This window comes from Aulonocara sp. 'chitande type north' Nkhata Bay, linkage group LG15, assembly GCF_057382095.1.
Source record: "Aulonocara sp. 'chitande type north' Nkhata Bay isolate Kocher_YH1m ecotype deep benthic linkage group LG15, A_spYH_male_GT1.1, whole genome shotgun sequence".
NCBI classification, from domain to species: Eukaryota; Metazoa; Chordata; class Actinopteri; order Cichliformes; family Cichlidae; genus Aulonocara; species Aulonocara sp. 'chitande type north' Nkhata Bay.
In genome coordinates, this window is record NC_141358.1 from 34,180,429 (window position 1) to 34,194,356 (window position 13,928).

General features: G+C 47.1%; 1 protein-coding gene across 1 annotated transcript; it reads left to right on the forward strand.

Annotated features, from left to right (window-relative positions):
- The first annotated feature begins 4,612 nt into the window (after positions 1–4,612).
- Positions 4,613–7,232, forward strand: LOC147313468 (uncharacterized). The gene is made up of 2 exons (XM_086264484.1): positions 4,613–4,799; positions 6,490–7,232. Exons 1-2 carry the CDS (start codon positions 4,613–4,615, stop codon positions 7,230–7,232), a joined length of 930 nt encoding a protein of 309 aa, XP_086120610.1.
- The last annotated feature ends 6,696 nt before the right edge of the window (positions 7,233–13,928 follow it).

Genomic DNA, 13,928 nt, shown 5'->3' on the forward strand with positions numbered 1-13,928 from the left:
CTGACTGCAGGTTCTCCCGACCTTATGAACAGTACATTTGCATAATGATGGAAACTGGCGCTATTGGGTAACAATGGGCCAAAAGGTCAATTTCATGACCATAAGTACTATGTAGAGAAAGTTGTAAGATGGCTGCCTCTGTCATGGATTTCTGTGTGCACAGGTGGGCAGGCAGGATTGGAGGACCAAAATGCAGACTCAAAGACAGAACGTAACTCAAAACCAGCTTTATTGCTGCATGAATAAATACAGAAACTAAACTGGGAGAAACTAGAAACTAAAGCACAGGCAGAACAGACAGTTAATGAGGGAGAATGTGACGCTGAACAGAGGGTGACACACACTAAATACAAGAGGGGAACAGGACAAAGAGGAAACACCTGGGGAAAATAGCTGGCAACTAATCAAACATATGAGGCAGGGGGAAAAGCAAAACAGTAACAGGAGACCATATAGTAAAATAGGAAGTGAACATGCCAACAGGCAACAGCAAGAGCGACAGAGATACAACTGGGAAACAAGGGAATAAACATAGAGACAAGACTATATGTGCGTCACAACACAGCAGGGAGGCAAGACAAGGGAATCCTAAAGACTAGATAAGAAAACTAGGACAGCCTGACAACATAAACAGAGGGACGAGAGAAGGCGAGAGAGCAACACACAGAGACATGAGGAGGGGAACAGAGGGGACGACACAGAGGCAAGACCAAGACAAACACGACACAGAGATGAGACCAGGCATGAACAAGACCAAACACCAAACAACCTAGACTGGAAACACAGTTAACTAAATTAGGAACAAGTCAAACAGCGAAAACTGTAATGAATAAGCAAGACTCAAAAACCATAGACATAAAACACTGAATTGACCACCCAGGTACCCCAATGGACTGATTCTTATATAGCGCTTTTTTCCTCTCCTGGAGTACTCAAAGTGCTATATACAACATGCCACATTCACCCAATCACACGAGCACTATCTTCTATGCTTTTTAAATATTTGCCATACAGACTACCAAATAGGGATAAGCTCTGTTTTAGAACTCTGATCATTTTTAACACAGAAGGCAGAATGTTAAGAACCTTTACCCGCTCAGATGTTATTGACAAAATATGTCTTCAATCATATGTTACTACTTACTTAGTCTCCAGAAAACCCATTTTTGTTACATGACAGTGGTCTCAAGATCAGACTAAGAATCATACAGTCTACATTATTAAATTCGGTTCTTTTGAATTCTTTTGGCGACAGAGAAAGACTTCTGACTCAGAGTGGCCAAGTTCAAAAAATGATCTTTATTGTACATTTCTGGAAACTGAGAACTGCAGACACGAGCACCCACAGTTCTAAAAGCATGGCAAGCTACAATACATGTATATAGTTCTGCTATACGTCACACACAGACACACAGTTTCGATCAAAACAACTCCTTCTGGTCTGACTAATGTGTGTGTGTGTTACTTAGTTCCACTTTCTGTCTGGTTTCCTGTATTTTATTAATATGCCTCTGCATGCCTCTCTTTTTAACTTCCCCTTACTAAAGCCTCTGTTGCTAGGCGCCCTGTCACCCTCTGACCTAGTTCTTTGTCATATCTGGCCTTGGTTTATAAAGGCCTTTATTATTAAAATACATAAAACAATATAATCAGAAAATAAGTCAAGTCAAAGTCAAGTCAAAGTCAACTTTATTTGTCGATTCTGCCACATGTACAGGACATACGGAGAATAGAAATTGCGTTACTCTTCACTCCCTAGATAAATAGCAAATGAACATTTAAATATATTTAAATATAAAAGTGATTAAAAAATGCAAGTAAAATAATTAAAAAGTAAAAATTTAAATAAATACAATTTTACATATAACAAGAAAGCTATATAATATACAATATAATGGGTAAGTGACATTGAGTGTAAACCAGGCAGAGTAGTGCAAATAGGCAAATAGTGCAAATGGAGATTTGGTAATGTATGGTAAGAGAAAGTGTAACAACAAAGTCTTATGAGGTAATGGCAGTCCAATGCTCCACAAAGTGACTGGTAACTGGTGCAGGCCAGTGAGTGAGTCAGAGAGTGTGTGTGTTTGTGTGTGTGTGACAGAGTTCAGTGAGACCGTGGAGGAGAGAGGGGAGAGGGGGCAGAATCGGGAGGGAGTTAAGCTTCCTGACAGCCTGATGGATGAAGCTGTCCTTCAGCCTGCTGGTCCTGGCCTGGAGACTCCGCAGTCTCCTCCCCGACGGCAGCAGCTTGAAGAAGCTTTGCATTGGGTGTGTGGGATCAGCCGCTATGCAAAGGGCTTTTTTAGTGAGACGGGTGCTGTAAATGTCCTGGAGGGAGGGGAGAGAGACACCAATGATCCTCTCTGCAGCTCTCACTATGCGTTGGAGGGTTCTATGACAGGACGCATTGCAGGCTCCAAACCACACAGTGATGCAGCTCGACAGGATGCTCTCGATGGTGCCTCTGTAGAAAGTGTACATGATGGGGGCTGGTGCTCCTGCTCTTCTTAGTTTGCGGAGAAAGAAGAGACGCTGCTGTGATTTCTTGGCCAGTGCTGTGGTGTTGTACGTCCAGGAGAGATCCTCTGTGATGTGCACACCCAAGAACTTGGTGCTGCTCACTCTCTCCACAGACGCTCCGTCAATGGTCAGAGGAGCATGTTGGGTGTGCATTCTCCTGAAGTCCACAACAATCTCCTTCGTCTTCTCCACATTCAGAGAGAGATTGTTGTCAGCACACCACGTGGCCAGGCGTCTCACCTCACTTCTGTAGTCGGTCTCATCCCTGTTGCTAATGAGACCCACCACCGTTGTGTCGTCCGCAAACTTGATGAAGAGGTTGGAGCTGTATGATGGGGTGCAGTCATGGGTCAGCAGAGTGAAGAGGAGGGGGCTCAGCACACATCCCTGCGGGGCCCCCGTGTTTAAAATGATGGTGCTGGATGTATTACTGCCAACCCGTACTGCTTGAGGTCTTCCGGTGAGGAAATCCAACAGCCAGTTGCACAGTGAGGTGTTGAGCCCCAGCTGGACCAGTTTTTGAATGAGCTGTTGGGGGATTATGGTGTTGAATGCTGAACTGAAATCTATGAACAGCATTCGAACATATGAGTCATTTTTGTCCAGGTGTGTGAGTGCCGAGTGGAGTGCAGTGGAGATGGCATCATCGGTTGAGCGGTTGGGCCGATAGGCAAACTGGAAGGGATCCAGGGAGGGGGGCAGGACAGTCTTGATGTGTTGCATGACTAGTCGTTCGAAGCACTTCATCAGGATGGGAGTAAGTGCAACAGGACGGTAGTCATTAAAGCAGGAGGGAGATGACTTTTTTGGAACCGGAATGATTGTGGTGGCTTTAAAACATGTGGGGACGACAGCCTGGATGAGTGATATGTTGAAGATGTCTGTGAAGACATCAGTGAGTTCCACTGCACAGTCTCTCAGTGCACGACCAGGAATGTTGTCAGGACCCGGAGCTTTATGTGCATTGATCCTGCTGAGGGATCTCCTCACGCTGTCCGGTGACAGAGTCATCACCTGGTCACCAGGAGGGGGTGGGGTCTTCTGTGCAGTGGTGCTGTTTCGGACTTCAAAGCGAGCAAAGAAAGTGTTCAGCTCGTTCAGCAGGGGGATAGTACTGTCACAAGTCTGTGGTGGGGGCTTGTAATCTGTGATGGTCTGAATGCCCCGCCACAGGCTCCGTGAGTCTCTGCTGTCTTTGAAGTGATGAGATATTTTCCTGGAGTACTGTCTCTTAGCCTCTCTGATGCCACGGGAAAGGTTGGCCCTAGCTGTCCTCAGGCTTGCCTCGTCTCCAACTCTGAAGGCAACATTCCGAGCTTTCAGCAGCCTGTAGACCTCTCCTGTCATCCATGGTTTTTGATTGGCCCGGACAGTTATGGTTTTCGTGACTGTTACATCCTCAATACACTTGTTGATGTAGGCAGTAACAGTCTCTGCGTACTCCTGGAGGTCAGTGGTGTTGTTATAGGTGGCAGCCTGCTTAAACATGTTCCAGTCTGTAGTATTGAAGCAGTCCTGTAGAGCCTCTGAAGACCCCTCTGGCCACACTTGTATCCGCTTACGAACCGGTTTGGTCACTTTAACGAGCGGTCTGTAAGCAGGCATTAGCATGACAGTGATATGGTCTGAGGCGCCGAGGTGGGGGAGGGGAAAAGCTTTGTAAGCTCCTCTCTGGGTGGTGTAAACAAAGTCCAGTGTGTTATTTCCCCTTGTTGGAAAGTCTATGTGTTGTTGTATTTTTGGAAACACGCACTTTAAGTCTGCATGATTGAAATCCCCAGCCAGGATGAGAAAAGCATCAGGATGGGCTGTCTGCTGCTCACTGATGTGCTGGTACAGTTCATTCAGTGCCTCATAAGCACTAAGAATATATATTTCGTAACAACATCAAGACAATGGAAAAAATGTTAACAGTGTGGCGGACCACCAGGTGGCTCCACTCACACCCAAGTTGAACGGAAGTGTTGGGGTGGAGATTTTGGCGCTCAATATATGTGAAGTTCTGAGAATCGGTTAATAAAGTTGGAGTGAGACACAGAGACCTCTCCTGTCGTTATTACATACCTCCACATTGGTGACCCCTGTAGCGAACATGCTAAGGCTCGACGACGAAGCCAGCTCCGGCCTGGAAGCATCGGCTGCCGCCGGACTTTCACCTCCGCCGATGGCTGCGTTTGCTGTGGCGCTTAAATTGCCGGATTTTTGGCTTCACGATCCTCCTTCATGGTTTGTGCACGTAGAAGCTCAGTTTGCTCTTCGTGGAGTTTCAGCCGACGATACTAAATACCAGAGGTGTGGACTCGAGTCACATGACTTGGACTCGAGTCAGACTCGAGTCATTAATTTTATGACTTTAGACTTGACTTGAAAAAATGTTCTAAGACTTGTGACTTGACTTGGACTTTTACACCAATGACTTGGGACTTGAATTGGACTTGAACCGGTTTACTTGAAAAGACTTGATATTTTACCCCAAATATAAAATTTAACATGCATATTATATAGAGATTGAAAATGTGACGTCATTCACGGGTAGAACCGCAAAGGATTCTGGGAACTCGTGGCAAGCGGTACTAGCGCACGCAGGCTTTCAATTAAAATCAGTTATACAGCGATAAAAAGAAACACAAAAATGTCAAGAAGCTGTTGTATTATTAACTGCAATAGCTGGTCGCATGACAGCCACGGGAAGCCGACGAGTAAAGAGATCGGTTGTTATCGGATTACGTCGTTGAAGAGAAATTGTTCATGTTTCCGAAGTAACAAAGACGCGACGGATGGCCTGGATTGCAGCCATTCAAAGATCAAATATAACGTCCCAGAACACTCCAGCTCACAGGTTAGTCTGCTCCAAGCATTTACACGAAGGTCAGTGTTTTTTAGTAGTTAATACGTCATTTTTCTTAACATAATTGGTGATATAGGTTACAAGGAAGTCTGGCGCTGAACAGAAATTGTCGCGCTATGCTCCTTTATTTATTGTGCATAAGTAGTGAATTGTCCTGACACAATATTGCGTTTCGCCTCTGTTATTATGGCACATTGACAAAAACATATACTTTTATTCACAGGATAAAATAGGTTTTTTGTATCACTAATTGTCCAGTACGATTACAGCATACAGTATTATTGTCACTGCTACATTTCTGTGATGGGTACCAGAAATTATTTCCACTACTAATTAATTACCGTTGAGCTCAAAGGTCCTATTAATAAACGGTTAACGAATGTGTATTTATGACGACAATTTGTGAGACTGGTAAACTTATGATACGTACGATGGTCTTTCGTTCTACACGGTGCATTTCAAGGTCCTGCACCCATCCGTCGGTAAACTGTACCTGGGCTTGTTGCAGTGACCTGAAGTTACTAAACTTCATGAGTGTATGCACTCACTCCAAGAACCGTATAATTATAAATATGCATATAAATATGCTAAGATGAGATAGCTGACTTCATCTAACTAGCAAATGTTGTCCAGGCTACGTTGGTGATACAGTTTTTTTTTAATGTGTATGATATTTTTGTCATGCGATTTTAAAGCTGGTCCTACAACCGCATCCAAGAATAACATGCAGCTTATCTCAGAACTGTTGGTGAAAATTATTCTTGGAGCTAGGTTTAATTGAGCTGCATTTTAAAGAGGTGCAATTTCACAATTTGTGTATATTTTCTAAGTTCACTATTTTGTCATGTGTTGAGAAAAACACAGATTTTAAAATTACATGGTCTAATATTTACATTTAGCATATAACTGCAACATTATTTTTTCGTTTTTTTTTTTTTAAAGACTCGAAAGGACTTGAAATTCAAAGTTTCAGACTTGTGACTTGACTCGGACTTTTACACCAGTGACTTGAGACTCGACTCTGACTTGCCTGACATTACTTGAGACTTGACTTGAGACTTGAGGATAAAGACTTGAGACTTACTTGAGACTTGCAAAACAATGACTTGGTCCCGCCTCTGCTAAATACCACCATGTGGTGGCCTCACTTGACCCGCTGTCAACCCGCCGCGTGATGACTCTCCTCCGGGACCCCCCAGCCCAAGGCAAGTACGCCGCCCTCAAGGCGCTGCTGCTGCGGCGTTACTCCCTCTCTGATGCTGAGCGGGCCGAGAAACTCCTTTCCCTCACGGGCCTGGGCGACGGCACCGCTCTCGAGCTCATGGAGAGCATGCTGTCCTTGCTGGGCGCGGATGACGGAGGATTTCTCTTCACCCACCTCTTTCTCCGACAGCTGCCGGCTCCAGTGCGCGCTGGCCTTGCCAACTCCCCGCTATTGGCCACGAAGGATTACCGCTCCCTTGCGGAAGAGGCGGATCGTATCCTCCTGGCTACCAGGACTTTCGGCGTCCAGGCGATTGTTCAGGACTCACCAGCGTTTTCCCCCGCCCCCTCACCGATGCTCCAGGGGCCCTCCGACTCGTCCACAGTGGCCGGAATCGCTGCACGGCGGCACGGCGGCACCGCGGAAAGGGGCTTTGTTTTTATCACCAGCGTTTTGGAGCGAAGGCACGGCGCTGTCTCCCGCCTTGCAGTTTCCAGACCCAGGGAAACGGGCATGTCAGCGCTCTGTAGCAGCCGCGACCGCTGGCAACAAGGAAAGGCTGCTTTTCTTAGAGGACTCACGCTCGGGGAGGCGTTTCCTGGTGGAGTCCGGCTCACAGAAGAGCCTTCTTCCCCCGGCTGGCTCGGACAGGCTAGCTGAGGGCTGCGGGCCATTGCTAACAGCGGCTAATGGCTCTCCCATCAAAACCTTCGGTGAAAGGTTGGTGACTGTTTGCTTTCACGACCGTGACTTTCAGTGGAACTTTGTTGTTGCTGCTAGCTCTGTGCCTATAATAGGCGCTGATTTTCTTTGTGCTCACGGACTACTGGTTGATGTTGCTAACAGACGTTTAATTGATGCTGTGTCATTTTCCTCATTACCCTGTTTGACTCGGGGTGCTCAGCCCGTGGTGCATGCTAACTCAGTAGATTCGGGTGACGTTTTTCAGTGTTTGCTTTCTGAGTTTCCCTCACTCTCTGTCCCCACCTTCTCGAGCACTGTGACGAAGCATGGGGTGGAGCATTACATAACTACAGTAGGGCCCCCGGTGTTCACGCGCGCGCGCCGCCTCGACCCTGCCAAACTGGCTGTTGCTCGGGAAGAATTTCCCACCATGGAGCGTCTGGGCATCGTGCAACGTTCGAGCAGTGCCTGGGCTTCTCCGTTACACATGGTGCCTAAATCTGATGGTCGGTGGCGACCTTGTGGGGATTTCCACCGTCTTAATAATGTCACAGAGAACGATCGTTATCCCATTCCCCACATCCAAGATTTTTCCGCCCATCTTGCGGGGACCTCGGTTTTTTCGAAGATCGATTTGGTACGGGGATATCACCAGGTTCCCGTGCGCGCGGAGGATGTCCCCAAAACCGCCGTAATTACACCTTTCGGCCTTTTCGAGTTTCTGCGCATGCCGTTTGGCCTGAAAGGTGCCGCCCAAACCTTCCAGCGGTTGATGGACTCGGTCTTGCGCGGGCTGCCCTTTGTTTTTGTATATCTTGATGATATACTGGTGGCCAGCAGCTCAAAGGAGCAGCACAGGTTCCATCTGCGGCAGGTTTTTCAGCGTTTGGCGGAGCATGGACTGATTATTAATCCGTCTAAATGCCAGTTTGGGTTGCCCGTTCTCGATTTTCTTGGGCACCGTATTTCCGCCGAGGGCGCGGTTCCGTTGCCTGACAAAGTCCGAGCTGTTTCGGAATTTCCGCGTCCCACGAATGCTAAGGCACTGCAGGAATTTTTGGGGATGGTGAATTTTTACAACCGTTTTCTCCCCAGAGCGGCACATCTGCTGAAGCCCCTTTATGGGGCGTTAAAAGGTAAAAAAGCTAATGACTCAGTTGACTGGTTTCCGGAAAGCATCCAAGCGTTTTCTGATGCTAAGTCAGCGTTAGCTAATGCTGCCCTTCTGGCCCACCCATCCCCCTCAGCGCCGATTGCGTTGACCACCGATGCGTCCGACATAGCGGTGGGTGCGGTGCTGGAACAGCGAATCTCGGGTGTCTGGCAACCGCTCTCCTTTTTCAGCCGTACGCTACGTGACAGCGAACGCAATTACAGCGTTTTTGACAGGGAGTTACTGGCGCTCCACCTGGCGACTCGTCATTTCCGTTTTTTTCTCGAGGGTCGTCACTTTACCGCATACGTGGACCTTGACGTTTGCCACGTCCAAGGTTTCTGATCCATGGAGTGCACGCCAGCAGCGCCAGTTGGCAGCCATTTCTGAGTTTACCACGGACATTCGGCACGTGGCTGGTAAATCCAATCATGTGGCTGACTGTTTGTCCCGTGCGCTGGTTTCTCCCGTCTTTCTCGGCATAGACTACTCCGCCATGGCTGCCGATCAGAGCAGTGACCCGGACATCCTCGCGCTTAAATCCACCCAGACGGGCCTCATACTAGAGGACAGACCCGTGCAGGACGGTGGTCCCCTCCTCGTCTGTGATGTTTCCACCGGCCGCCCTCGCCCAGTGGTTCCCGCTTCCTGGCGTCGTTGAGTTTTTGACTCGGTACATGCTCTCTCTCATCCAGGGGTCCGGGCCTCTGTTAAACTGGTCAGCTCTAAATTTGTTTGGCCAGGCCTTCGCAAATCTGTTAAGGAATGGGCGTCGGCGTGCATTCCCTGCCAGCGTGCGAAGGTTCATAAACACACCAAGGCGCCCCTGGAGCCGTTCTTCATACCCGGCAAACGTTTCGATCATGTGCATGTTGATCTGGTGGGTCCTCTGCCGCAGTCACAAGGTTTTACGCACCTTTTGACTGTTGTTGACCGGACCACCAGGTGGCCGGAGGCGGTCCCCCTGGCGTCCACTACCGCAGCAGTGGTGGCCAAGGCGTTTTTGTCAAGCTGGGTCTCGCGTTTCGGCCCACCCGCGGACATTACGTCAGACAGAGGCCCCCAGTTCATATCCGAGCTTTGGTCGGCCATGGCTGATGGACTGGGGGCTAAAGTCCACCGCACAACCGCATACAACCCGCAAGCTAATGGGATGTGTGAACGGTTCCACCGGTCGCTTAAGGCTGCTTTTCGCGCCTCCTTAAAGGATGGCAATTGGGTTGACCGCCTCCCGTGGGTTTTGCTTGGGCTGCGCTCTGCGGTTAAGGAGGATCTCGGCGCTTCCCCAGCTGAGCTAGTGTTTGGTCAGCCCCTCCGCGTGCCAGGAGAATTCTTGCCCGAAAATCCTCCTCCCTGCTTCGATCCATCGGTGCTATCTCTCAACCCGCTTTTGCACTCGCTTCGGGTTCCTGGTCCGGTGCACCATTGCGTGCCTGAAACCTTTGTTCCAAAGACTCTAGAGACTGCTAAGTTTGTTTTTGTCAGGCACGATGCCCACAGGACACCGCTGCGGCCGCTGTATGACGGCCCATTCAGGGTTATTGAACCGGGCCAGAAACATTTTGTTTTGGATTTTGGGGGTCAAAGGGAGACTGTGTGTGTTGACAGACTTAAACCTGCACATGTTCTTCCGGACGGTAATGTAGTGCCGGCCCAGGCCCCTCGCCGTGGCCGCCCTCCTTCGATGGGGTTGACAGACTCTGGTTTTCCCCCCAGGACTACCCCCGGACCACCGGCGTTTGAGCCTCCTCCTGCCTTTCCTGCTCGCCTTCACCAGCCTCGTTCACAGGATGGACCTTCCTCTGCATGTTCTCTCCCTCCCAGGTTCAGTCGTTCGGGTCGTTTGCTTAGACCCAGGGTCCTGGACTGAATAGGGACCTAACTGTGTGTTCAGGGGGGGGTATGTGTGGCGGACCACCAGGTGGCTCCACTCACACCCAAGTTGAACAGAAGTGTTGGGGTGGAGATTTTGGCGCTCAATATATGTGAAGTTCTGAGAGTCAGTTAATAAAGTTGGAGTGAGACACAGAGACCTCTCCTGTCGTTATTACATACCTCCACAACAGCTTCTATTGTATAATTTTAATACATACAGTGGGGCAAAAAAGTATTTAGTCAGCCACCGATTGTGCAAGTTCCCCCACTTAAAATGATGACAGAGGTCAGTAATTTGCACCAGAGGTACACTTCAACTGTGAGAGACAGAATGTGAAAAAAAAAATCCATGAATTCACATGGTAGGATTTGTAAAGAATTTATTCGTAAATCAGGGTGGAAAATAAGTATTTGGTCACCTCGAACAAGGAAAATCTCTGGCTCTCACAGACCTGTAACGTCCTCTGTAAGAAGCTTTTCTGTCCCCCACTCGTTACCTGTATGAATGGCACCTGTTTGAACTCATCATCTGTATAAAAGACACCTGTCCACAGCCTCAAACAGTCAGACTCCAAACTCCGCCATGGCCAAGACCAAAGAGCTTTCGAAGGACACCAGGAAAAGTATTGTAGACCTGCACCAGACTGGGAAGAGTGAATCTACAATAGGCAAGCAGCTTGGTGTGAAAAAATCAACTGTGGGAGCAATCATCAGAAAATGGAAGACATACAAGACCACTGATAATCTCCCTCGATCTGGGGCTCCACGCAAGATCTCATCCCGTGGGGTCAAAATGATCATGAGAACGGTGAGCAAAGATCCCAGAACCACACGGGGGGACCTGGTGAATGACCTGCAGAGAGCTGGGACCAAAGTAACAAAGGTCACCATCAGTAACACACTACAACGGCAGGGAATCAAATCCCGCAGTGCCAGACGTGTTCCGCTGCTGAAGCCAGTGCATGTCCAGGCCCGTCTGAAGTTTGCCAGAGAGCACATGGATCCTACAGCAGAGGATTGGGAGAATGTCATGTGGTCAGATGAAACCAAAGTAGAACTTTTTGGTATAAACTCAACTCGTCGTGTTTGGAGGAAGAAGAATACTGAGTTGAATCCCAAGAACACCATACCTACTGTGACGCATGGGGGTGGAAACATCATGCTATGAGGCTGTTTTTCTGCCAAGGGGACAGGACGACTGATCCGTGTTAAGGACAGAATGAATGGGGCCATGTATCGTGAGATTTTGAGCCAAAACCTCCTTCCATCAGTGAGAACTTTGAAGATGAAACGAGGCTGGGTCTTCCAACATGACAAGGATCCAAAACACACCGCCCGGGCAACAAAGGAGTGGCTCCGTAAGAAGCATTTGAAAGTCCTGGAGTGGCCTAGCCAGTCTCCAGACCTCAACCCCATAGAAAATCTGTGGCGGGAGTTGAAAGTCCGTGTTGCTCGGCGACAGCCCCAAAACATCACTGCTCTCGAGAAGATCTGCATGGAGGAATGGGCCAAAATACCAGCTACTGTGTGTGCAAACCTGGTAAAGACCTATAGTAAACGTTTGACCTCTGTTATTGCCAACAAAGGTTATGTTACAAAGTATTGAGTTGTATTTTTGTTATTGACCAAATACTTATTTTCCACCCTGATTTACGAATAAATTCTTTACAAATCCTACCATGTGGATTCATGGATTTTTTTTTCACATTCTGTCTCTCACAGTTGAAGTGTACCTCTGGTGCAAATTACTGACCTCTGTCATCATTTTAAGTGGGGGAACTTGCACAATCGGTGGCTGACTAAATACTTTTTTGCCCCACTGTATGTACACGTTTTTAAAGACAAACAACAGACAAATGTAGCGAGTAAACGCCACCGAGTAACCACTAAGGGCAACCTGCCAGCAATGCAACTATCACCTGAGGGCTTGCTCTACCCCGGTGGTCCCAGATGCTCGTTGCTTTAAAAGAAACAAATCCACCCCAAATAAATACGAGCCCAACAGAACACTTATCGCATGCACTAAGTGTTTTAGTTCAGGCAATAATCGGTGGCACTAAAATCACTCTTAATAAAACTTATTCACTGCAAATCCACATGGAGCACCTCTAAAAGATCTACTTCCCCTAAGGTAAGAGCCCAGCTCAGGGATTGCACATTGCCAGACTAATATTGCACCAGCCCAGTAGAAATAAAAACAAACCCGGCATCAAAACAAACAGTTTTAAAAGGTGACCCTACTCTAAAACCAACTTGGGAGAGAAACACAACGAAAAAGAGAAGGAGGAAAAAACAGTGACAAATTCACATGTGCAGCCTGCCCTCCCGCAGACAACTGTGTTTGCTGCACACCTGGCTTATCTTGGCTTATCTTCTAAAATCACTACTTGAACCTCTGCTGTAGAGGTTTAAAACAACTGTTTGTGTAGCAGACAATTAAAACTTCTCAGGCTCTTCACCTACTCACACAACCATTGTTCACAGCCGCTCATCAGTGGAAATGAAGAGCACCAGCTGCTACTTCCTCTTTTATACCCTCCATTGGGTCCCCTGGGTCCTAAAGCCTTCCCCATTACACAAAGGTGTAGACATACAGTATTAGCAAAGGACTTAATTTCTGGAATAGCTTCAAGAACTGGTATGAATAGCACATACCTTTTGAACATCAGTTACTCGACTATATTGGATGATGCTTTTACAGGCTTCTCACATCCTACAATCCCAAAAACCGCATCCAAGTTAAATTCGATAATGATGCCGGTAGTGGACTTAGGTGCTGCTTATACAATCTCTGGAGTAATCATTGAGCTTTGAGGGGACAGAAGAAAAGAAGAATTTGGCCATTGATTTCACAGGTAAGTTCAATCCAGAAATGAAATCTACAGTATAGGCAAATTCTGTACATATTCTGTTGTTGTCAATATCATTGTGTTGTCAGTTTTGATAGCTGTTTAAGAGGACCTTCCTCACAGTGGAGGACCTTATCCACCAGTCTGTTTGAATGTTTAACAAAGGGTCCAAGTAATGCTTTACCAAAAACTGAAGATGTAATTAATATGGAGACGTGCAGCCAAAGATCGAAATGATGAAATCCATGGGCATTTTTTAAGTCTAAATTAAAAAATGGAAAATAACAATCACAATACAACAGTAGCCTTAGAGTATCTAATATTTAATAGATGATAAAGCATCAAACATAGTTGTTGTTTTTTTCAGTACATTATATTACTTTAAATGATTCTCCTAATGTTATTGCACACACCTAGGTTTCTGTGTTTGTTGTTTTTTTGTGTGTGCTGTCCCCAAGTTGCATGCCCAGAAAACTGGACCCAAAACATGTAATGTGTTTTTAAAAAGAGAATCTGTTGCAGTGCATTTGGAATCTGAAACATTATTTTTTCTTCCGATTGTTCATCCTCAGACCACTGAGGACATCCAAAATCAAATTTCTGAACTACAAGACTACCTGGTGATTGCAGGTTGCCTTAGTCCTGTTAGAAAGGTTGGCGACAAGCACATAATGGTTAGGAACATCTTCCAGGTCCCAGGTCACAGCAATCACTTGAATGGCATGACCTGTTCCAATATCTATTTATTCATATGCTTCTCTGCTTTAAGAATGGATGGATGGATATTTTTCCAAC

Bases quoted from the DNA above. Each gene is read 5' to 3' on its own strand.
- LOC147313468 (XM_086264484.1), top strand. From the start codon at position 4,613: ATGCTAAGGCTCGACGACGAAGCCAGCTCCGGCCTGGAAGCATCGGCT. The intron at 4,800-6,489 runs CTAAATACCAGA...GTCCCGCCTCTG, and splicing joins TGGAGTTTCAGCCGACGATA to CTAAATACCACCATGTGGTG.